Consider the following 24,363-nt stretch of genomic DNA (forward strand, 5'->3'; position numbering starts at 1 on the left):
ACAAAGCTTTTCTTGAAAGCTGAATGAAAAGGAACTAGATATTTTGAGAGAGAGAGGGAGACAGCAATAGTGTCTTAGGTGGCATTGCCTAGAATCAAACTCTGAGAGGAGATTTGCATGCAGGAAATTTGAGGAATGCTCTAAAAATTAACATCTGTCAGGAAGTAAGCAAGCAGCAGTGGGCAAAGGAAGAGCTGCTGTGTGACAGAAGATTCGGGTGGCCCTGTGAGAAGCTCTGGAGCTGGCCTGGCTTTGCAGAGTTATTCTGAATTTTGGCAAGGATGCAGACCTCTGAATCTGCCCATTGACCAGCCATTAGATGTGGGCTACCCCTGGGGAGTGGGCATAGCTTTGGGTGAGACAGCGCCCTCAGGCGGTGAGCTGTGCCCAGGGGGGACGTTTGTTCTGCGTGATCTGCTGCCATCTTTCCCAGCAAAGGAAGAAAGCTGTGGTGCACCCTCCAGAGGATCCTGAAAGGGCATCCTGGAGGTGCATCATGGTTTCTGGGGCTGGGGAGGGGCGAGGAGGGGAGGAGAGGGACAGAGCAGGAGGAGGAGAAGAAAGGAAACGGGATGGGAAGGGAGGAGGGAGGAAGGCTCTTGTCTTTCATTGTCTTTTTCTCTCTTTCCTACTCTCCTCTTCCTTCTCTCTCTCTCTTTCTCTCTCTCCTGCTCCCTTCCTTCCTCCTTCTTCATTTATTCATGACAAATGTAACGATACTACTTAAAAGAGGAGGACGAACAGGAGGACCAAGGTGTCCCAGCAAAAATCTCAGCCAGTAGCCAGCACGAAACACCTCCCACGTGAAAGAGGCCAGTTTGGACTTTTCAGCCATTCCAGTTGCCCTCTGACCACACCAACTCAAGTGAGCTCAGGCAAGATGAAAACAGAAGAACCCCTCATTAGCACACAGAGTTATCAGAAATTACAAACCTTTGCCGTAAGCCACTAAGTTTGGAGATGGCTTGTTATGCAGTAAAAGAGGATCAGAAAAGGATGGTCAGGCATCTGATGTTCAACAAATAGTAACAATCAATATAATTAAAATAAAAATCCTCAGGCTTGCACAACTTTGCATTGTTCCTGTATAACAGCACCCAGGAAGATATTTCCCCATCAGCTCTTTCACCTTCCCCCCTCTCCCTCCACTCCCCACACCATGCCTCACCCCTGGATAAGATACAGCCTCAATTATATTAGTGCCAGAGTATTTGAGGTCTGGATCATTCTTGGGCACTCAGAGTTATACAGAAGACATATTAGATTTCAGCACTTATAGGAAAGCTTTTGTTGGCTAGTATTTCAATTTATTGATTAAAGCGCTTTAACAAACTGACCCTCCATTTTATCATCTCTAGGATCTTCTGTACCCATTGGGTTTTTTGGTTGTTGTTTTAACATCTTTATTGGAGTATAATGGCTTTACAATGGTGTGTTAGTTTCTGCTTTATACCAAAGTGAATCAGTTATACATATACATATATCCCCAAATCCTCTCCCTCTTGCATCTCCCTCCCACCCTCCCTCTCCTAACCCTCTAGGTGGTCACAAAGCACCGAGCTCATCTCCCTGTGCTACGCGGCTGCTTCCCACTAGCTATCTGTTTTACATTTGGTAGTGTGTATATGTCCATGCCACTCTCTCGTTGCATCCCAGCTTACCCTTCTCCCTTCCCGTGTCCTCAAGCCCATTCTCTACATCTGTATCTTTATTCCTGTCCTGCCCCTAGTGTACCGGTTGTTTTATTACTAATTTGTAGGCAGTGGCTTATCCCCTTCATATTTAGGAGATGTCAGTTCAAAACATTCTAATTAATGCAGAATTAATATATGTTTTAATTTTAAAGGCTAATGTTCCTCCAGTGTCTCTAGATATTTTCTTTTGAAATAGCTAACAGATAAGTTCTGTTCTGAGTCTTAGAAAACTTGCTAGTTTCCTGAATGACACTGCTATTTATAAGACAATGACTTAAAGGAAAAAGAGATAAAGTAACTTACCACAAAAAAAAAAAACCCAGGGTGACAAAGTAAGAGTCATAAAAAGCTGTCAAGTTATTTTTAAACCCAAGAGCCTCTGACACTAATTTTCTAGCATTCTCTGAAGTAATAACTTTGCATAAAGTAACTTCTTTTGCTTGAATAACTGATTTTAAAATATTTTTTACCCATTTCTGTATAGTCAGGTTATTCAAGTCAGTATTATGTTTCTCTTCATGGAAAGCCAAGAAAATCATGCATGTGACAGTAATAGCAGTTAGCAATAGTAGTAGTAGTAATAGCAAATTAGTATTTATATCCCATTGCTTTGCACAAATATTTGAGATCTCACTTTTAAAAAAGAAGTAGTTAAATGACTAAGTCACACAGCAAAGAGACTTTGTAATGCCTGGCACATAGTAGATACTTAATACATATTGAAGAAATGAAAACTGGCAAAACGTTATTTACCTCACACGCTAATAGGCTTGTGAAATTTTAGTGACTCAAGAAATGTGTTAATACTTCCTCACAAACCTTGCTGTCGATGTGTCTTTTGTGACAAAATACACTTGTTGATTAAGACAATGAGTTGATGATCCTGTGCTACATGCCTACCTCTTTCCTGGTATCAACTAAGTCAAGTAGCATCTTTAGCTCAGAAGACTTCCATATAGTTTCCCCAAAAGGATTAGGAACTTTTGACTAATCTTAGTAAGTGAACCAGGAAGGAAATGTGGATAGTGTTTGTATGGGGGTCGGGGAGGGGGAAGCGTACATTGAAACTCACAGATATAGTAAACAGTACGTGTTGCAGAGAGGAGAGGTGGGATGGACAGGAAAAGAATGATACGATGAATAATGCCAAAAAACTTTATATCTTGCTGTGGAAATGGTTTTGAGCTTATGGTTGAATACAAACATATCTGATTTGTGAATCAGCAATAGTTTAATCACAATAATGGGGAAAGGCTATACCATCATCACTCAGGAAGAACCAGAAGGAAGTTTGCTCTCCTGATTCTATTTCCTGTTGAAATTCTTTCTATAATTCACTTCACATGGTCACTCTTAGAAGGATACTAAGTTTTTTCAGCTTAAGATTTTCCTTAAGCTTACCTACTAGACTATGAATTTTGGGGTTGGGAGAGGTGGAAAATCAGGTTAATTTAATATGTTCTACTGCTAGACTGTAAGTTATAAGAAGAAAACAAATGGGCTGGAGAAAAATATGGAATACATTGTAAAACAGGAAATAAGAACTTCAGTAGGCATAGTCAGTAACTGCTAAACAACAGGAGAAATTGGCTTAAAATTTTTTACAAGTTGGAAATCATTTACTGCAGTCATTCTTTTGATAAAAAGTAATCTTATACATTTAATATTTTAAGAGTTTCTTCTAAAATTTTGAAGGTATAAATAAATAAGAAAATGGGAAGTTTGAATATTGTGTAAGATTTGGACATAGTTGTAAGAGGAAGACAACCTGTGTCTGGGGCCTCATCCTTTTTGCCCAGCCTTCCAAAGCACCTTTTTATACCACAGGTACTTTGGGCCATGTGAAGTCTAATTTGAGAATTGTGACTGATTAGAAATGAAAACGAAACTTTCCTTTAGTGATACATATTCACTGATTTATTCACTAACACTGTTTAGCTAAGACCTGCTGTATATTGTGTTACCTTACACATTATAGGATACATGAGGCCTTCAAAGAAACCTTGGACATGCCTCTGTATTCAAAAGTGTAGAGGGGGGTTCTGTGCCCATGAGTCTAGACGTTCAGATTGTCTAACCATTGTACTACTTGTGCATTTCAGTTAATATTGCTGTGCATTAAAGAATAAACAAGTCCTAATGCCCCAAATATATTAAAAGTAGAGGTAGTAAAATAATCCCTTTATAAATGCTCTTTTGTTGTTTTTTAGGAAGGGTTGTGTCTTCTGGGAGTGTCTATGTTAATCCACTTCTTAGAGCTAGATGTAGTCCTGTACTTAGTCGTTGAAATGCTGGTGGAAGGGTAAGAGGAAGGGTGAAAGGAAGGGCTCTTGGCTAATATCTCCATGTCTAGAAGACAGTTTTAGGTTATAACCATAGGCTATATGTGCAGTTTTGTAAAGTACCTATGTTTATTGTGGACAAGGTTCATTCTTTACTTTGCAACATCTAAGATTTTTAGATGATCAGAGGTGACGATGTAGGATAAAAAGTAGAGCTAGTGGGCTTCCCCGGTGGCGCAGTGGTTGAGAGTCCGCCTGCCGATGCAGGGTACATGGGTTCGTGCCCCGGTCCGGGAAGATCCCACACGCCACGGAGCGGCTAGGCCCGTGAGCCATGGCCGCTGAACCTGCGCGTCCGGAGCCTGTGCTCCGCAACAGAAGAGGCCACAACAGTGAGAGGCCCGCATACCGCAAAAAAAAAAAAAAAAAAATAGAGCTAGTGAATTAACCAATTTGTAAATATCTTTGTTATAATTGATTTTTTAAAAAAGCAGCACCTTGGATATGGAATGGTTAAACTGTCTCAGAAATATACGTCAGGACTCTTTCATTAGGTTGGCAGAAGAGGGGCAGAAGGAAGTATAAAGGGAGGGATGTATGTGGATGTGTTCATATTTATATTTTGATGATAACCATTGATGCGTGTGCATCTCTTGGCTGTGCTATAGGAATATATTGTTAAGTGAGTCAATGGAAACATACCTTCTTGCTAATACTTTAATTGTTTAGATCAGATAATGAATCCTCTTAGAAGCATTATGCTTTGTGTACTCTGTTGTGTTATGTCTCATTTTGAATTTAACATTAAGGGAATGTAGTATTTTAATCATAAGTCTGCCAATATCTGTCTAAAGGCCTGTTGCCATTTTTGTCTTTTATGAAATTTTTATTGCCAAGAAAGGCAGGATTATATTTTTTTCCTTCCAGATTGACTTGCTGTAGTGTATTCTTGGTTATAAAAATACTCATATAGCTGTGGGACTTTGAAATGGTAAATGTTCGTGATGTGGGAAAAAGCATGATACATAACTGTAAAATCTGAATTACATAAATTCAGATACATGGATGCTTAGTTGTGTAGATACACAAATGAGATTTAGAAGGATGCATCAAACAGTAAACTGCTTGTGATTATGGACGACTGATTTTTGCTTCTTGTGTTTTTCGGTTTCCTATTATGCACATGTTAACTTTTAAGAAATAAACGTTATTTTAAAAACCTTAAAAAAAAAGTGTACAGTCCTGTTGAGGAAGCAGGTCTCATAGATGGGGCAGAGATCCAGACAATAGCATATGCAAGCCAGTATGTGATGTGCAGGTCTATCTCTGCATAGCTGCGGGGCTTTGTCGTGTGGGGTTTGAGATCAAGACCCTTAATTGGTGTCTGAGACTTGAGGAATAAAGATGTTACTGCAGTTCATATAAAAGTTCAAAAATGGAAACACCTTCAAGGTCACCAATGGGACAGAAGTTGAACAACAAGAGCCCATGCTATAGAATGTTATGCAGACGTTGAAAAGAATGGGGAAAAGTGACACTGAGGTAGCATGCAAGGATGCTGAAGACATATTTTTGAAGGACAAAAGCTATATAATAATCCCATTTATATTTAAAAAATCTATGTCTACCTCTCTATATGTTTATCTCTATGTATTGGGTTGGCCAAAAAGTTACCCAATATTATGTGTGTGGCTCTATGTATATGTATATGTGTATATAGAAATGTAGAGAGAATAGAAAACTAGTGCCAAATTGTTACCGGTGGTTACCATAGGAGACCGGGAATGTGGAGTAATGATGAAGAGGAACTTGCATGCTTTATCCCACATGCATCTGCAGGTTATGAATCTTTTACAGTGAATTGTATTATACATTTCTCAGCTAGATTAATAATAAAAAATAAAGCTGCTGGGTCTTGTTTTCTAGTGTATACTCAGATGATAGAAAAAAGTAGTTTATTTTATAACAGAAAGGAGGATGAGTTTGCTTCTAGTTTCTGGATAAAATTACAAAAGATGATATATTTGGAAGACAGAAAGAAGCCCATAAACTAATATGCAAAGTGAGACTTTGATGGTAATTGGCTCCTATTTTATCCACATACTCCAAACGAATCCCAATACTTATCAACGACCAAGATAGGAACATCTGCTTTCCTTGGCAACCGGAAAGGGAAGTTAACTCTCTGTTTCGAGGGCCGCGTACTTATGCTTTCAGATACACCTAAAGTGTCTATAAGGCCTCTAAATTGCATTATAGGAAAGGCAGGGCATATTACATAATTATACAAAGAAAATATGTGTAATATTTCAGTCTAGTTCTTCCTAAGTACAGTATTAAATATGTGTAAGGGAGATGGATATTGAGAAGGGGGGAGTGAGAGTGTGCAGGGATGCTTAAAATGAAATTTAGCAGGAATTTGACTCGCCTGGCATTTATCTGGGTTGGGCACAACTTGACCACTCTTACACATATATTACCACACACCCTCACTTCCCCCATCCCTATCCTTTTTCTCCTTACTGGCCTTGAGGGAGTGTGTATAAAAGACAGCAGGAGACTGTGAAAGCGACTTAGCTGCAGACTCCCAGGCTAACAGCTCTAACTCAGTCTTTTCTGCCATGAGCCTCAGGGGCAGCACCACCTCCTCCTGTACCAGGGCCATCCCACTTCCTGTCCTGCAGGTGTTGCTGCCGATGTCACTGCTCCTGACCACGCTGGTTCCCTCCACCACTGGAGAACGTAAGAGAAACTTAGGGAAAGCTGAAGGTGGAGTCTCTGTTTCCCTGCACCTGAGGCTGCTTCTGCTGCAGCTGTATCTGGGGGATGGACTGTCCTGGTGCTCCTGGGACTAGAGAAAGGCATTATATGAATAACTGTAAATGGAGGCGATGCACTCATGTGCCAGGAATTCTGCTAGGGTACTTTACTAAAGGTTTACCGATCAGACTCGCAATGGCCTTGTGAGAGAGGTACCCATCAATAGGGAAGATCCTTGAGATAATCATGACCTCTCATAGAATCGCACCTTCTACCCTAGCTAAAAGTATGGATAGAAGGCTGTACATTGAACTTCGCTGCTCATGTGTGAAGACCACCTCTGGCATTCATCCCAGTAACATCCAAGGTTTGGAAGTGATCAGGGCAGGACCCCACTGCACCAAAGTCGAAGTAATGTAAGTCTCTGCTTCTGCAGTATCGCCTCACTAGGGAAGCCCTTCACCTCCGTCCCTACCGACACTGTTGGATCCCTTCTGATAGTGTGCCAGGATGCTCTCGGATAATTCTATTCTCTCTTGCAGAGCAATGTTGAAGAATGGGAAGAAAATCTGTCTGGACGCAGAAGCTCCCAGAATCAAGAAAATAGTCCAGAAAATATTGGAAGATGGTGGGTCAGCTGCTTAATGTTTTTGCTTTCTGTCAAACGATTTTATCTCCCAAGAAGGATAAAAGTTTGAGGTCTTGGCTTTCTAGAGTTCTTATTTATCCAGGATACCGAGTCATACCGTATGAAGCTTTGGATGTGTTTTCCGTTCTGTCGCAAAAAGTCACATTTTGTTCTGAGATGGCTGATTAATAGATGACAGAGAGAAAATGAAAGTAAGCATGGCTAGGGTGTAAGATAGGCTCAAGGATGCATTGTACAACAGGGGGAATAGAGCCAATATTTTGTAATAACTGTAAATGGAAAGTAACTTTAAAAATTTTAAAGTTAATAAAAAAAGAAAGTAAGCAAGGCTAGTTTCAAAATACATGGTTTACTCCCCAACTCTTGGCTAAATGTGGTACTGTGTTTTGCATTTCCTCTTTAAAAATTTCTTTCCAAATACAGCCATGTTAACTTATCTTGCTCCTCTGTACTCTTAGACTAGATGTGCCCATGATGATTCCATAATGGTCAGTGATATTAGGAACCACACAGGGCCCAGCATGGAACACTTGCTCAATAAATGTTTATTAATATATTTAGGCACTTTATATATTAATAGTGTTTTTCATTGTCTTAGTCCTAGGATGTCTTGTTTCAAAACATTCTCTGAAAGATTTTTCTAATGTTTATTTTAGCCTTCAAATCCTAAAAATAAAGCTGTAGCATGTGAATCTTGTAAGCAGTGGTTATTGACTTTAAAGTGGATATATTTAATACCAGTAGAGCAAAAAATATGTGATGGTATATGATATCATATATATTTTTAATAATCTATGATAGTATTTTCAATAATAATAATAACAACACAGATTCTACTTGGTGTTGAATGTTTTACCTTGACATGTTTGTACGTATTTGCATTTACTAAATATCTAGATGGTAACCATTTCAGTATGAGAATCAGCCTTGCGAATAAACACGATAGAGAATTTAAGCTTTACCAGGCTACTAACTGTTAGTTTACAATCAACAGAACTTTCTTTAATGTCTAATCTCTTTCATTTACACCCATGCTATTCTTAAAGAAATATTAATATAAAAGCAAATTTATTATTGCTTTGTTGTCATATATTATTACTTTTAACAGAATTATTAGGGAAAAAAGACTTATGTTTTTATTTTTTTAAACTTTGGTATTTAACAATGTGGCCAACAAAAGTCACTAGCTGATGATACGTGCTATTTTTAATGTACTATAGTAATAGCTAAACTTTATTAATAACTATTAATATTATGAGTTATATTAATAATAAGATTAATATTCCAGACAAAATAATTGTTCTGCATGCATTACAATTAAATAATTGTAAAGAATTTAATAATTCTTACAAGATAGCTAGGATCTGGTTAAGAGCACGTCCTCTAAAGAGAGGGTAACTTAGTCCACCACTTGCCAGCTGTGTAAATTTGGGCAGGTTGCATAACCTCTCTGTGCCTAAGTTTCTTCATCTCTAAAATGGCATAATAATATTGCTTATCTCATAGAGTTGATGTGAAATTAACAGTTAATAAATTCAAAGTGCTGAAGATAATGAATGTCACACAATAACCCATATGTCAATGTTAGTTAGTATTTATTATTATTACCATTAGTGTTATAGGGAAGAAAAACGAAGTTCAAAGAGATTAGGAAATTTGCCTCAGAATCAGATAACTAAGTAGGTGACAGAGTGGCAATTTGAAACTATGCTCTTAACCACATACCATATCACTTTGCTTGATTTTTCTTTCTCTAATTAAGAGATTACATTATATATCACATAATGTTATTGACACGGAAAATAGGACTTGATACATAAATAGCATACTGCACATACTATGATGGTTATAGGAGAAGATATCAGTTCATCTATCCCAAACTGCACATGGACCTTGGGGAGCACTCATGTATTAAGCACATAGTTCACAATCTCTGCATTATTAGGTTTCCTTTTATTTTCTCCTCACTATTATAGGTTTAATGCCTTAGACGCTTTCTCTACAAAATAAATACTTTTATTAAGTAATAGTTAACAAATAACATACACGAATAAACATGTAATAAATAAAGCAGTAAATGGTGACTGCAGTCGTGGTGATCAGTTTTTCTCCAATAATTTAAAATAGCTCAGCATCTCGTTCATTTCTCTAGTGGTTTCCTACTGAAATCCAACAGGGCCACCTCTTGAGACATGACACAGTTTTTACACTAGGCTAATACCTCCTGCATAATGCATATGTCTCTTACTTTTGTGTGCGCATATTGAATTATTCTATTTAGATGCAGAGAAAGAATGAATGAATTGTCACTACTCCCTGGGTTCCTTTATACTGCAAATATTGAAATCTGTGGGGTAAGGTTGTACAAATCCAGTATGTTGCCCATCCATACGCCAAACCACCCCTCCTGTCCATTCCCTCTGGGCTAACCCAATTTGGGATCTCAAGTTTCAGTTCCATACACATGTATGACTTATACATGCTGTACCAGCCATTGCACGGATGCTGGATATTCAAAGACTGTAAGTCACAGAGACTTGCCATTGAAGAGAGTACTGTCTGGTGGGAGAGGCAGACAGGCTGACAAATAATCACGACCACAAGTTCATATAGAGGTACGCTCCAACTACACAAAGAAACAGACACATGAACACGTCAAAGCCTCATCGTTCTCATTTTCAACATTTATCATCTTCACTAGTGTAGTACTTTATACTGAGTTCCTGTCAGGGAGCTAGAATAGCGATAGACAGTACTATATCTCACCACACGGGGCTTTCCATTTAGGAAGAGAAACCATTTTAAACACATTTAGATATATATGCATGTGTGTGTGTATGTCATATATTTGTGTTTGTATGAGCTGTGAGACATAGGAGAAGCAGTGGGTGTTACAAGACAACAACAGGGAAAACAAGTAGCTTTAGCTGTCGGGGAAGGCCCCTGTGGGGAGGTGATATTTAAGCAGACACCAGAAATATGAGTAGAACTAGCCAGCTGAAAAGACAGGTGGTGGGAGAGTAAGAGAAAGCACATTCCAGGCCCAGGAACTAAATTCCATATCCCTGCAGAAATCTGGTCCTGCTGAGCATTAAAAGGTCTGCTAGGGCTTCCCTGGTGGCGCAGTGGTTGGGGGTCCGCCTGCCAATGCAGGGGACACGGGTTCGTGGCCCGGTCCGGGAAGATCCCACATGCCGCGGAGTGGCTGGGCCCGTGAGCCATGGCCGCTGAGCCTGCCGGTCCGGAGCCTGTGCTCCGCAGTGGGAGAGGCCGCAGCGGTGAGAGGCCCGCATACCGAAAAAAAAAAAAAAAAAAAAAAAAGAGGTCTGCTAGTTCCATGCAGTGGGCTCCTGAGGCCCCTCACCACTGTTAATCAGTGTGACAGGGAGCCTCTGGCTTTGAGATGAGGGCGTGCTTTGCCCTGATCAAGAGCCAAAGTCATTCTTTTTCAGGGAAGGGAAGATGGTCTATATTGATCTCTGGACCTTTTCTGTGCAGGATTCTGTTGCATCTTTTACACACTCAACTCCCAGGTGCTCTGTGTCCTCCCGAGAGCTTCACTACTCCCGCCAACGGTGCAGCCCATCTCACCCTGTCACTTGTACCGGCCAGGTGGCAGCAGGCACCGGGAGATATGGCCTGAAAACTCTCCTTGACCTCTCTTCTTCCTGAGCAGAATGGAGAAACATCCAGGTAGCAATCTCTATAGAAAGCGTGCATCCAAACATTACTGTTACAATTTTTCTCAGAATAAGAGGATAGATGAGGCTAACTGAGCTTGCTTCCTGGAGTATATTGGACGATGGTTGGTAGAGCCAGGTGGATCCCATTCAAGAGACTGAGGAAACTTTCCACATTCACGTGAAATTTGGAACCAAGTCATCACCTGGAGACCAAATTCAACTCTTTAGTAGCAGAAAACAATGACAAACGGCACATCTGGAAGAAAAGCACCTGCCAAGCTCACTCAGTGGTAATCAACAAGAAAGGCAGAAGTGAAGGAGCAGTTCTTTTTTTTTTTTTTTAACGTCTTTGTTGGAGTATAATTGCTTTACAGTGGTGTGTTAGTTTCTGCTTTGTAACAAAGTGAGTCAGCTATACATATACATATATCCCCATATCCCCTCCCTCTTGCGTCTCCCTCCCTCCCACCCTCCCTATCCCACCCCTCTAGGTGGTCACAAAGCACCGAGCTGATCTCCCTGTGCTATGTGGCTGCTTCCCACTAGCTATTTTACATTTGGTAGTGTATATATGTCCATGCCTCTCTCTCACTTTGTCACAGCTTACCCTTCCCGCTCCCCATATCCTCCAGTCCATTCTCTAGTGGATCTGGGTCTTTATTCCCGTCTTACCCCTAGGTTCTTCATGACCTTTTTTTTTTCTTTCTTACATTCCTTATATATGTGTTAGCATACGGTATTTGTTCTTGATGAGGCAATTGAGGGTTGAGAAGGAAACAAACTTTCCTGCTGTACCAACTGCAACACGGTGACTACAGAGAACTCTACTGTTGCACATAACCAAGAAAACATACATTTTTACAAGGTTAAAGTACCGTTTCTAACTGCACAAATGTGCATGTATTATATGAATTCAGGGTGGCGGTTGGATCCTGCTACCAGCTCCCAGCAAGACTGCTGATCCCTGGCTTCTTTTCCTTTTGCCCTAATCTTGGCTGCACAGTGCCCAACTCTGCAGAAGTGTCTCAGCTTCCGCACCGCAGTTCTCCATCCTCAACCCCAGGCTTCCGACGAAGTCGACCCACCGCGGGTATAAAACGGCCTGAGAGTCTCGGGAACCACCGGTCTGCGGAGCGCCAGCCCGGGCTGCCCCTGCGCTCTCGGCTCCTGCTGGCATCTCTGCGACATGAGCCTGGCAGCTGGCACCCGCGCCCCCGGCCCGCGGCCCAGCCCCGGGCTGCTGCTCCTACTAGCCGTCGCTCTCGCCCAAGGTAAGAGCTGAATGAAGCAGGGCCTGGGGGAGGTCGGGGGCGGTGGGGAGAGAGTGCTGGAACCCCCGGGGCTGGGGCGGAGTCTGTACCCGTCTCGGTTCCCAGCTGTGATTGACCGAGCGCGGCTAAGAGCGCAGGCGCTGTGCCACGTGCTGCCCGCTGCGCTCTACCACCTGGACAGTCAGACACTTTCTGAGGGAGGTCTGGTTTGTGGATGGGGAAGTGAAGGTCAGACGCCACGCCACGAGAAGATCCCTAAGGTACCTCTGGCTATTCACAGAGTCGTCACTCCCCACTGTCCCCGGCCCACCCGCAGCAGACTCTGAAGGTGGAGCTGGAGACCTGCGCTGCGTGTGTGTGAAGACCACCTCTGCGGTCCATCCCCGGAGCATCTCCAGCCTGGAGGTGATCGGGGCTGGACTCCACTGCCCCAGCCCCCAACTGATGTGAGTCCTTGCACTCGCTTCTTTCGTGCCCACCCTCTTCTCCTCTCCCCTTCCCTACCGCCCCTCTCCACCCGCCTCCCGCCAGCCTAATCCCAAATTCAAACCCAAGGACTGAAAGGCGCGCCTTTTCTTTCCCTGGCAGAGCTACGCTTAAGGATGGGAGGAAAATTTGTCTGGACCCGCAGAATCCTCTGTATAAGAAAATAATCAAGAAACTTTTGAAGAGTTAGCTCTTAAATCTGTACTTTTGAAGAGTCGGCTGCCTAAATCTGTACTTTTGCTATATAAAGTGTTTCTTCTTTTTTTTTTTTCGTTTTCAATCTAACTGCGGAAAAATCATCTGATGATTTTATTATCCTTGAAATTCTACATAAACAAAATAAATGAAGTTGTGGTATAGTCAATATTTATTAATAGAGGAAAGAAATAATGTTGACATATCACAATTTCATATAAAGAAAAATCTCCAGAATTTTAAGCAAACATATATTGTGAAAGAAGGTTTGGTTTAATAAAGACTGGTTTTACTTGGTGTTGTATGTTGGCTGATATATATTTGCATATTTCCAGGATTGTATTACTTAATAACTACTTATTTACATAATAATGTCATGATTAGCTTTGCCAATAAATATTAATTGCACTTAAGTTTTCTGGGCTGCTTTTTTAAAAAAAAATAAGTAAATAAAGTAGACACTGCTTTTACCTCCTTAAGATTTATACTTTACCCCAGTATAGAAAATTAATAAAAATGAAACTAGAATTCTCTACTACTTAGTGGAAATATACGGATACTTTCCAGAGCATTACATTAAAATATTGTACTTTTTATTGATCCTTTGATAATGCTGACATTTAACAAAAATGAAATGATGAAAACGGTTCCTGTACTTATGTTACCGCCTGTAATAAATCCCACATTTGGCAAACTTACAGAATTGGTTCTTATTACATTCCATTTCTATACCGTGAGTTTTGCTCTAAGCATGAAAATGTCTTTAATAGACTTTTTCCTCAGTATTCTCGGGTTCAGTAAAACCTTATTTGCAGTTTACCACTGTTCCATGAATCTCTTAACACTGGAGATATTGAGATTGTGTGTTAAACAGCTGCGGAAATTAGGAGAGATACAGATTGTATTTTTGTTTATGCTTTAAGAAGACACTACTATACTTTAGGAAGAAAGGATGGCATTGAAAGTTGGGTGTGTTAGTTACTTTGCTTCTGTAACAAAGTACCACAAACTCAGTGACTTTAACAGCACAAATTTATTATCTCACAGTTCTAGACATCACAAGTCCAAAATGGGGCTTACAGGCTAATGTCAAGGTGTCCTCAGAGCTGCATTCCTTCTGGAGGTTCTAGGGGAGAATCTATGTCCTGTCTTTCTCAGCTTCTAGAGGCCACCTGCATTCTTCAGCTCCTGGTCCCTTCCTCTATCTTCAAACTACATCACTCCAACCTTTACTTTTGTTGTCACCTCTGACTCTTCTTCTTATACCCTGCCTGCCTCTTAAAAGGGGCCTGTGATTATGCTGTGCCCACTTGGATAATCCCACTATACCCACTTGGATAATCTAAAATAATCTTCCCATCTCAAGATCCTTTCACATTTGTGAAATCTTTTTTGCCATATAAGGTAACATTTTCACAAGGTTCTAGAGGTTAGGATATGGAAATCTTTATTCAGCCTAGAGGGCAAGAAGGCAGAATCTAGTTGAGGCAGGAGAAAGCTACAGACCTTTACCCATGAACCAAAGTCATTTCAACCTAAGGTGGCAATGTTTGTGTACAGGGAGGATTAGACTGCTAAGAGAAAATGGAGAATGTCCATTTCAGTCTCCTTGGGGTGGGAGAAAGGGAGGAAGCTTTGAGATAACAAACTACGTAAATAGACGCTATTTATAGAGGCTTATGAAGTGCAAGAGTATCATCTAAATTTTCACAACCACTTTGCACATCAGGTAACATTATTCCCATTGTAGAGTTGCAGTAACAGTCTCAGAAAGGTTAAGGCGTCTCCCAAGACCAGTTTGCTAGAGGGTGAGCAGATCAGTCTGACTTTCAACTCCCTGCTCTTGCCTTCATGTTGTTCTGCCTTTCACACAAGTTAGTGGCATGTTAGCTAGTTCTTCAGAGAGGAACTGACCCAAAAACCAGCTCTTGGAGGTGGTGTATGAATTTGCCAGGGGCAAAGGGAAGAATGAAACTGCCACAAGATGACAAAGTAGAAAGACACAAGATCATTAAGTCCTCAGGATGTTTACCATCCTGCAGTATGTCTATGGGGATGGGTCTCCCAACTAGTTTTCACCCATTTGGTGTTTTTCACTTTCGATCCACCTTGTGCACCTTCACCCAAATTATCTTCAAGGTCCAAAGTTCTTATCATGGCACACAAGGTTGTGCTATACTCACTTCCCCTTTGTGCCTTAGTTTCTTCATCCATGAAATGTGGATAAGTGTCTACTTCATAGATTATTGTGTAGACTACGAGGATGATGTATGTGAAACACTTGGCATAGTTCCTCATACATAGTCTGTGCTTAAAAATTAGCAATGATTAATTGTTACTATTGCCTTCTTTTCTTTTTTTTTTTTTGCTTTCAATATTGTTCTTAACACACAATTCCAGTCAGTTTGGAGTGTTGAGTAAGGCATTTAACAGAGTGATTCTTGGTGATAAGTAGCAAACAAACAAACAAAAAGTTGCAATAGCAATAAAAGTTTCTCAAACCAAATGAACTTTGGAAAAGAATACATTGAAATTGGCTGTGAATGGTACAATACTTTTTTGCCTAATTTCCTTTTACTGCCTGCATCAAACAACGTACTTAGTTGGATTCAATAACTCCTAGGTATGACTCAAAGGGCCAAAGGACCAAAACAAATTGTGCAAAGTCAACTAATGTTGGTGCCTTGTAAATTCTCCCTTCGGAATTACCTTGGCTAACCAGCCGGAGAATGCTTTCAAGTGGTCGCTTTTATCAGCAATGGCACTGGGAGAGGACTTTCCTACCAGGAAAAGTCTAAATTAGAGAACAATTTACTGTAGCTGCCTGCTGTTCAAACATTCATGGAGTGATATAGATTGAATGTACGTAAACTTGAACTATTTTTTCTTTCTTTTTCTTCTTCTTTTTATTTTTTGGCAGGAAGTAAGTCAGCAGAAAATGTCCCCAACCAAGTGCTTACTGCACAGTCACAGGCCTTATCAACAAACAAAACCACCAAAGTGTATTTTGCTCTGGGACATTCTTCAGTATTTTTCTAATTTTTGCTTCCCCCCCCCTTTTAAGGTCTTTGTGGTAAAAACAGTTTCCTCTTCAATGCATAGAGTATTGAGGTCTTAGTTGGTTATAAAGATATATTCATATTTTTTTCTCATTACAAAAACAATGAATACATGCTCACTACAGATAACTTAGAAATACAGAGGAAAGAAGGAGGAAACTTAAAAAAAAAACTTTAATTTCACTACTCAAAATGTTCTTTTCATTTTTTAAAATATTAGTCATTTGATGTAGTTATGAGGTGAACTGCTGATTTTCAATAAAATATCACTGTACACAATCATAAAAGGAACACAGTAATTACTTCATTGCAATGAAACTAGTTAGTGAGTATTCTTGTTCCAATTTTGGTTAATAAAATAAGTTTTTACTTGGCCAGAGAAATAATATCAAACCCATGTGACCTGGTATCTATTTATAGATTTATAGGTACTGTGTATGTATGTATTCACTGTGTGTGTATGTATGCATGTATAGACACACAGGCCTAAAACAAGTTTAAAATACAATACTTATACTTGCTTTATCAACTATTGGGTTTTGATATTTTATTTTCTATACTTGTTACAGAACTTAGGTTGGGCTTCTTGCTGCTCAAAAGCCAATATTTGGGAGGCAAGTGTTGGTTGGAAAAGGAAAGGTTGCTTTATTCAGGAGGGTTGCAACCTGGTGAGAAGGTGGACCTCATGTCCTAAAACCAACTCTGAAGATTCTGCTTGACCATGAAAGGTTTTAAAGGGAGAAAGAATCATTTGGTGAAGGGGGTCAAAGTCTTCATTATCTTTCACTGTGTGCAGACTTTCTTTCAATTCGTTGGTGGTGAGGTAGCAGGGCGGTGTTTCAGGAATCTTGTCCTCAGTCTGAAGTTACCATCCTCCACCTAGGTGAGGGCCTTAGTTCCTGCAGAAGAACTCAAAGGTATTTTATTACATATATTCCTTGAGGAGGAACCAGAATACTGCCCCATGACTGGACTATTGTTTCTTGACTGCTCCTCCTTTGTTTCTGCATCCCTTCCCTTTCCTGATAAACAACTCTTTGAATCTGTCCTTTGGAGCTTAGGAGAGGTCTAGGAGGCTGAATGAAGCCTATTTCCTACCAGCAAGAATCGGGGGCATGGATGGGACTTCCCTGGTGGTCTAGTGGTAGAGAATTCACCTTCCAATGCAGGGGATGTGGGTTTGATTCCTGGTCAGGGAACTAAGATCCCACATGCTGCAGGGCAATTAAGCCCACGTGCCACCACTACCGAACTGCACCGCTCAACGAGAGAGCCCACGTGCCGCAAACTACAGAGCTCATGCACTCTGGAGCCCGCGTGCCACAACTGGAGAGAGAAAACCCACACGCCACAACTAGAGAGAAGCCCGCGCACTGCAACAAAAGATCCCGCATGCCATAACTAAGACCCGATTCAGCCAAAAAATAAAAAATAAATAAATGTTAAAAAAAAAAAAAGAATCGAGGGCATGGAAAGGATTTGTACCTGGGACCCCACCACAGGGTGCTGCTCTGTTTCATACTAGCCTCTCCTAATTATCCACTTAAAAATAAATGTTGGCCACAAGCCTATAATAAAGTGATTTCATAACCCAGTGATGGATCATAACTCGTAGTTTAAAAACATTGTCTAGTCCTTTGATTGAAGAGTCAAGTTTTAAGATTTCATGTTGGAGTCCGCACTCTAATTAGTGCTTCTCAAGATGCTTGGCTGGTTAGTAGGGGCAGAAAGCTCAGGAACGGCAGGACAGTTAAATCTCCTTACCTCAGTCTCCAGGCCTGACTCAGGGATGGAGTCTTTGGGAACGCCATAAGAAGCAGCTTTTGAGGGGAAAATGTAACACCAAGTAGAACATTATCTGTATTGTTGAGATTCTATGTCCTTTACAGCTGGGTGCCCCTACTTAAATTCACTGCCCATCCTGCTTCAGCTATGTGCATCTTAGTTCGGGGTCTAATGCAAACTGAACTGAGGGCCAAAAGTACATTGATTTCTAGGACACCTTGGGAAAGAAGCAAAGACATTCGATAAATTTAATAGTGGTTTTATAATTATTTCTTCTTCCTGTATGGCTCTTCCTTATCCCCGTAGTTGCTGGCTTTAGCCCAACAAGCTTCTGAATAAGACAGTCTGGGTTACATCTTTTGACTCTCTGTGACCCCGAGTTTCCTCAGTTTTCTCATCTGCAAAATAAGGGCAGTAATGCTCACCCCACAGGACTCTGGAAAGGAGTAAATCTCACTTATAATTGGAGCCAGCATGGGCCTGACTCAAACTTCGAACCTAGTAAGTAAAAGTTACTTTTCTCTGGAGTTTTACCCCTAGAACACATGTCATTTCCAAATGGCCACAATCCTTGAGCTAAGAAGCAACCCATTAAGAACGTGGCCAACAAGCTATAACCTCCCCTGAACAGAAACACAACTCAACATGTGGGCACAGATAACTAGTTAAGAAAAAAAGTTTAATGCGATAGACTCAAGCTGTATTTTCCCTTCATGGTTAACAACTAAAAGAAAATCAAATAACAAAACCACAATGTTTATCAACCAGAATATCTATAAGATTATAAAATCCACAGGACATAATGGTGATCGAAAGCCTGGCTTAACTGTGTATCTAAAACAAGGAAAAGAAATAAACTTTGGGTATAACCTTGTCAATATTTATTTCTTTGCTTAGGCAGACACAACATGGGGATTATGCTATTAGTAGCCTGTATTGTGGTGAGGGTTAGTAAAACTTGAAAGCAGGGCAGTCAGTGAGCAGTGTTGGAACAATCAGCTCTTATTTATTAGCTGTGCTGGAGAAAGAGTCTTCTTTTTGTGGTAATTCTAGGGATGATGATAGGATCTCCTGGAAAAACAGGAGTAAAGCAATTTATACACACCTCCATTAGAATAACAATTAGACTGCACTGTGATTATTCGTTTATCTGTTTTCCTTCTTTAGATCAGGGAATAAGGGTCATGCTTATTAACCTCTCTTCATTCCCGCTTCCATAAAAATGCCTGACGGAGTAGGTGCTAAATAAATGTTTGTCAGATATTAACTACATGAAACAATAACGCAGTTAGTATTAAGATGTAATACCGCAGCTGGGTGCTGGATAAGGCACCTTGCCAGCAGAAAATTGGTTGAACATTAAAGAGTCTCTTCCCAACTTTGTTAAGCTCAGAGATTTCACCAAACTATCCACAGACATTGTAACACACTCATGCATTTGCCCAATAAGTGATTTATATGATTTTTTGTTGCTGTTGTTAGAGTCACATTTGTAACTGTTAAGGAATCTGCTTAGAGTTCCCCTTATCTGTCCATCTACACCCTTCAATCACACACAGATGCTATAATATGTGCTCATTAAACATTTGATTGTAGATATTCACATTCAGTGCATAATATACACATATGTAAAATACACACAACAAAGCCATACTTTCTCTACCTCCACCATAATTTCCACCATACCTAATTGGTGGAAATTTCTTTAATGTTGTCATATTTCTTTAATGTTGTCAACCACTTCGAAAATGTCAGTCAATGAACTAGCTCAGTCATACACTAGCAGAGTCCCTCCTTTGAAATAAGTATCTTTCAGAATCCTCTGCTTCCAAGATTATCTGAGTGTATGGACAGAGCCCAGAAGGTAAAAATAAAAACAAAAGTATTTCTGGCTAAGAAACTGGGAAATAATGAACACTGGAGAATACTGTGGACATGATGCTCAATATCAAGTTATTATGATGATTCATAATTTTCCTAGTTGAAATCTGTATCTTTTTGCTATGCATGCTATTTTCTTTTGCAGTTTATACATTCATCTCTCGACTTCCTAAATTTTGTTTCCATAATACCATAATGTCATAATGATGTTTTTATCTCCAAAACAAATTCCTTAAAAACCAATAGTGGCCTGAAATCATTTATTCATGTATTATTTCAACAAACATTTGTCAAATCTTTAGTATGATTATGACCTGACTCACACTGAAGATGGGGATGGAAAGAGAAACAAGATATGATAGTTTCTTTGCAGAGTACATAGTCCAGCATGGGAGCATGTAAACCACAATGTGATCTGTATCCAAGGGCTAAGGTAAACACTTAGATGTGTTATGAGATTTCTAATGGAGGTGACACTTGAAATGGCTCCTGAGTGACAAGGGAACCTCTGGTGTCTGAGCCATGCCTATCCTCCTGCTCTCTATACATCCGTGCCTTGTCGTTAAACGCCAGGTAAAAACAAAAAAAACGAACTGCTTATTTTTGTTCTCAGGTCATACTGCATTGCTTTCAGCTTCCATGCCTCTGCTCACTTGGTCCTCTTTGTCGGGAATAGGTACTCTACCCACTCTCCTTAGGTAGTACCCTCCTCTAGCAACTTTTCTCTGACAGCTCCCACCCTTCCAAGAAGGGGAGTCAGATGCCCACCCTCCTCTGAGTGCCTATAAAGCTCGGTACATTGCTGAGTATCATGGAGCTCCAGACAACTTCATATCTTTCCGTTATGCTTCCATAGGCTGTGTTTGGTAGTGGCCAAGTCTGGTTTATTTTTTTCCTCTTTGTAAACTAATTTAGAACCTAATTTAGTTCCTAGCTTATGAGTGATAGATAAATGTTGAAGAGACAAATGAATACACAGATTAAATAGAGTTACTTGTGTTGGAAAGTTATCTGTAGCAGAAATGTGAAAGATGGATGGTATTAAGCCAGACTATTTCACTGGCAAGAGGCATAAATCTAATTTAAATTTAAAGAAAAAGAACATCTGTTGGTCTACGTAATGTCCATGGATAAATCAGAGCCACCTGGTAGACATAGGTGCCCAAACAAGGTCCTCAGTAATTTGCCCCATTTCAAGTGCTTTCCTCTGGGCCAACTTCATTATACGGAAATCTCTCCCGAAGCATTAGCTCATGTCTAAGACCCATTTTACCTGTTTAGAACTCCAGGAAGAATTAAGAACTTCTTTTTCAATTGTTTCAACAAAAATTCTAGAGACTGTTTCTTATTTGCCCAGGCTTAGGTCACTTGCCCTTCTCTGAGCGTACAGGGGTGGGCCCTGATAAGAAGGGGCTGAGAAATAGGTCATCCCATATGAACCCCATGCACTGAAAACAGAGTAAATCTAGGCTGTGTTACCAGAAGAAAGAAAAAGGGGAGCCAGACACGCAGTCTGTGGGGAGACTGAACAGAGGCTGACCCTTGATGTGTTTCAGGGCAGGATTTCCCAAATATGCCACTTAGGCATATATATTATTTTGAATTAAAATAACTTGAAAAGGGGCTTCCCTGGTGGCGCAGTGGTTGAGAGTCTGCCTGCTAATGCAGGGGACACGGGTTCGAGCCCTGGTCCGAGAAGATCCCACATGCCGTGGAGCAACTAAGCCTGTGAGCCACAACTACTGAGCCTGTGCGTCTGGAGCTTGTGCTCTGCAACAAGAGAGGCTGCGATAGTGAGAGGCCTGCGCACCGTGATGAAGAGTGGCCCCCGCTCGCTGCAACTAGAGAAAGCCCTCGCACAGAAACGAAGACCCAACACAGCCAAAAATAAATAAATAAATAAATGTGGGGTTAAAAAAAAAAAGGGAGTAGATTGTTCTATTTAAAAAAAATAAAATAAAATAACTTAAAAAAAACAGCCAGTAAGAGGACTTTAGGACACTCTTTTGTCTCCCTGAAAGCAGGAAATAAATATCCCATGTAAAAGGTACCCTTCCTGCACCAGGTGAAAAAGAGACGTCCTTATCTTGAGAGTTAGAGAATCTAGGGCCCAGAAGCCTGTATAAACAAAACTCATTCCTTCTTCACTAATTTACTACCCCAAGCCCAAAGCCCTGTGTCTTGTTCGTGCTGCAAAAACGGATTGTCATGTTGTCTAAAAGGTATAAAAGCTGCCTATTTTGGTCACTTCTTTGAGGCTTATATTTTTATGGCCTGTATGTACGAAATTATATTTGTTTTCCTATAGTATACCTATTTAAAAATTGTTACTCAACTCTCTGATTTCTTCCACTATTAAGAGTTTTGCTCTGTTAAATTAAATGATGAAATTTTATTGAGTATCTAGATCATTTCCAAATAAGATAAAATATAGAAACGGTGATTATTGAAACTAAATGTGTCCACTTTTGGCTTCTTATTACAGAATAACTAAAGATATTTGGTCTTTTAGTAACCATGTCTTGTGCTACATTTAAAAAATTGTTCTATTGTGAGGAAGCGTATGCTATGAAAAAATGTAAAATGCATTTACAGATTTGCCAGTCTAAAGAATGCTGGTATAAGAAAGCCTTCATAACTGCTTACTTCTTAGTCTTTACTAGAAATCAAGGTTTCTAAAGGATAATAATCGTAATTAATATATGCAATTAGGGCTTCCCTGGTGGCGCAGTGGTTGAGAGTCCGCCTGCCAATGCAGGGGACATAGGTTCGTGCCCCGGTCCGGGAAGATCCCACATGCCGCAGAGCGGCTGGGCCCGTGAGCCATGGCTGCTGAGCGTGCACATCCGGAGCCTGTGCTCCGCAACGGGAGAGGCCACAACAGTGAGAGGCCCGCGTACCACACAAAAAAAATAATGGTAAAGGAAACACTTCTGTATGCCAGGAAAATAAGATGCGTTTTTTGGTTAGAAAAGGTATGAAGACTGAAGATGCAATTTGTGGAGGAAAATAAAGTAATTTTGCCCTAAAGTAAAGCTGATTATTTCAGAATGGGAAAGAGAAGAGACAAACTAAAATGAACACACAAAGTTATAGAAGGTTTGTAAAAGATGAATCTTAGGAAAGGAATTTTATGTGTGATCAAGCTGGATAAGATTAAATGAATTTATTATAATTGTTTTAAATATAAACTTTAAGATCAATAGTGTACTATGTAAAACTGGAAATTAATTTTCTTTCATCTGCTAAGAGGACAAAGTTTTCTTCGACTATTGCTCTGCTCTTGATAAGACATTATGAAAGGCTTTTCTTTACCTTTTAAATGATCTGCCTAGAAAACAAAGAATGTGTGTTTTTTCAAAATAATCTTCTAGGTTTCATGTCGTCTTTACCATTGGTCTTTGATTATTTAATAAACCAAGTCTTCCAAATATTGAAACAGCTAAATTTTGTTCAGAATTATGTAACCTTCTAGATTTGCCTTTGAAATCTGTTACTGTTACTTTGGTTAAATGAATAATGAGGTACTGTTTCATGATGACCTGTGATCCTTTTTGGTCAAGTGTCAAAACTTTTTGATGTTTTTGACAAACTTCCTCAAATCAAATTCTTAGTAAAACTTTTTGACCACAACCTAACTTTGGGATTTTCCAGAGGTCCCCTGGAACATCTTAAAAGATTCTTTTTCTCTCCATATAAAAATAGAGAGGGAGAGTGAGAATGAGAGTAGAGAGAGATTACATTAATTATGCTTATTTGGTACATTAAATTACATGGAAAGCATTGCTAAATACGTGATGATAAACCTTCTTAGGTTAGATTGTATGGGAGAATGTTATTAATATAAGTGTTCTAGAAATTACCTGAAATTCCAAAGAAAATCTGATATATCCTGGTATAGTGTTATTGTAATTCTAATTATCCTAAAATATTGGTGTCACAGAAATTACTAAAGTTTCGTGTCAATTGCATCGCACTAAACTCTCATCTGCTCTTTAACCGTTGCAATTTTTAAGTCTTTTCTCATTTACAGTTACTGTTCTACTCTGATTCTTTGGCAAAAGTTTTCTTGCAAACGTTTTTCATCTTCAAAGAAATTCATGGAAAGGACTCTAACAAGTACTCTAGAATACATGTTTCTGATGTGTTTATGAATATACCATCTGAACTGGGTAAGAAATTACAGAATTCTAAAACTAATGTAAGGAAATCCATCAATCTTCACACAACATTGTGGTGAAGGTACAGCTTTCTTTGGAATATTGTTTGGTTTAAGGATAACTATCTCTTTTGGGGTGCCTTAGTAGTACTGGGCCACACATTCTGCCGAGAGGGCTCGTTTAATGCCAAGTAACTACGTGAAGTTAGGCTCAAGCTCAAAATTTAGAATAATGAAGGATAAAAGGGGAAAACCTACCAGACTGATTAGCCAAAGAACTTATGGTTTCACCAACTTATTTTCTGTTGTTTCTTTTATTTTTTGTTTTTAATTGTGGTAACATTGGTTAAAATACAATTTGCCTCTTAACCACTTTTAAGTACACAATTCAGTACCTTCCTATTGCTATGCAGTCTCCAGAACTCTTTGAGTTGCAAAATTGAAATTCTATAACTATTA

At 39.8% G+C, this 24,363-nt stretch overlaps 2 protein-coding genes across 2 annotated transcripts; both read left to right on the forward strand.

The window, feature by feature from the left end:
- The first annotated feature begins 6,510 nt into the window (after positions 1–6,510).
- On the forward strand, positions 6,511–7,434 carry PPBP (pro-platelet basic protein). Its single transcript, XM_004319598.3, has 3 exons — positions 6,511–6,718; positions 7,017–7,152; positions 7,279–7,434. Exons 1-3 carry the CDS (start codon positions 6,598–6,600, stop codon positions 7,379–7,381), a joined length of 360 nt encoding a protein of 119 aa, XP_004319646.1. The 5' UTR covers positions 6,511–6,597; the 3' UTR covers positions 7,382–7,434.
- Positions 7,435–12,176: 4,742 nt separating this feature from the next.
- LOC101331937 (platelet factor 4) lies at positions 12,177–13,433 on the forward strand. Its single transcript, XM_004319599.4, has 3 exons — positions 12,177–12,339; positions 12,620–12,785; positions 12,928–13,433. Exons 1-3 carry the CDS (start codon positions 12,255–12,257, stop codon positions 13,013–13,015), a joined length of 339 nt encoding a protein of 112 aa, XP_004319647.1. The 5' UTR covers positions 12,177–12,254; the 3' UTR covers positions 13,016–13,433.
- The last annotated feature ends 10,930 nt before the right edge of the window (positions 13,434–24,363 follow it).

Source organism: Tursiops truncatus, chromosome 5 (genome assembly GCF_011762595.2).
Source record: "Tursiops truncatus isolate mTurTru1 chromosome 5, mTurTru1.mat.Y, whole genome shotgun sequence".
Classification (NCBI taxonomy): domain Eukaryota; kingdom Metazoa; phylum Chordata; class Mammalia; order Artiodactyla; family Delphinidae; genus Tursiops; species Tursiops truncatus.

Excerpts from the sequence above, each read along its gene's own strand:
- LOC101331937 (XM_004319599.4), top strand. The coding sequence starts at position 12,255 with ATGAGCCTGGCAGCTGGCACCCGCGCCCCCGGCCCGCGGCCCAGCCCC. Across the intron at positions 12,340-12,619 it reads AGCCGTCGCTCTCGCCCAAG|AGTCGTCACTCCCCACTGTC; the intron begins GTAAGAGCTGAA and ends GGCTATTCACAG. Across the intron at positions 12,786-12,927 it reads TGCCCCAGCCCCCAACTGAT|AGCTACGCTTAAGGATGGGA; the intron begins GTGAGTCCTTGC and ends TTTCCCTGGCAG.
- PPBP (XM_004319598.3), top strand. The coding sequence starts at position 6,598 with ATGAGCCTCAGGGGCAGCACCACCTCCTCCTGTACCAGGGCCATCCCA. Across the intron at positions 6,719-7,016 it reads TCCCTCCACCACTGGAGAAC|CTAAAAGTATGGATAGAAGG; the intron begins GTAAGAGAAACT and ends CTTCTACCCTAG. Across the intron at positions 7,153-7,278 it reads TGCACCAAAGTCGAAGTAAT|AGCAATGTTGAAGAATGGGA; the intron begins GTAAGTCTCTGC and ends TCTCTCTTGCAG.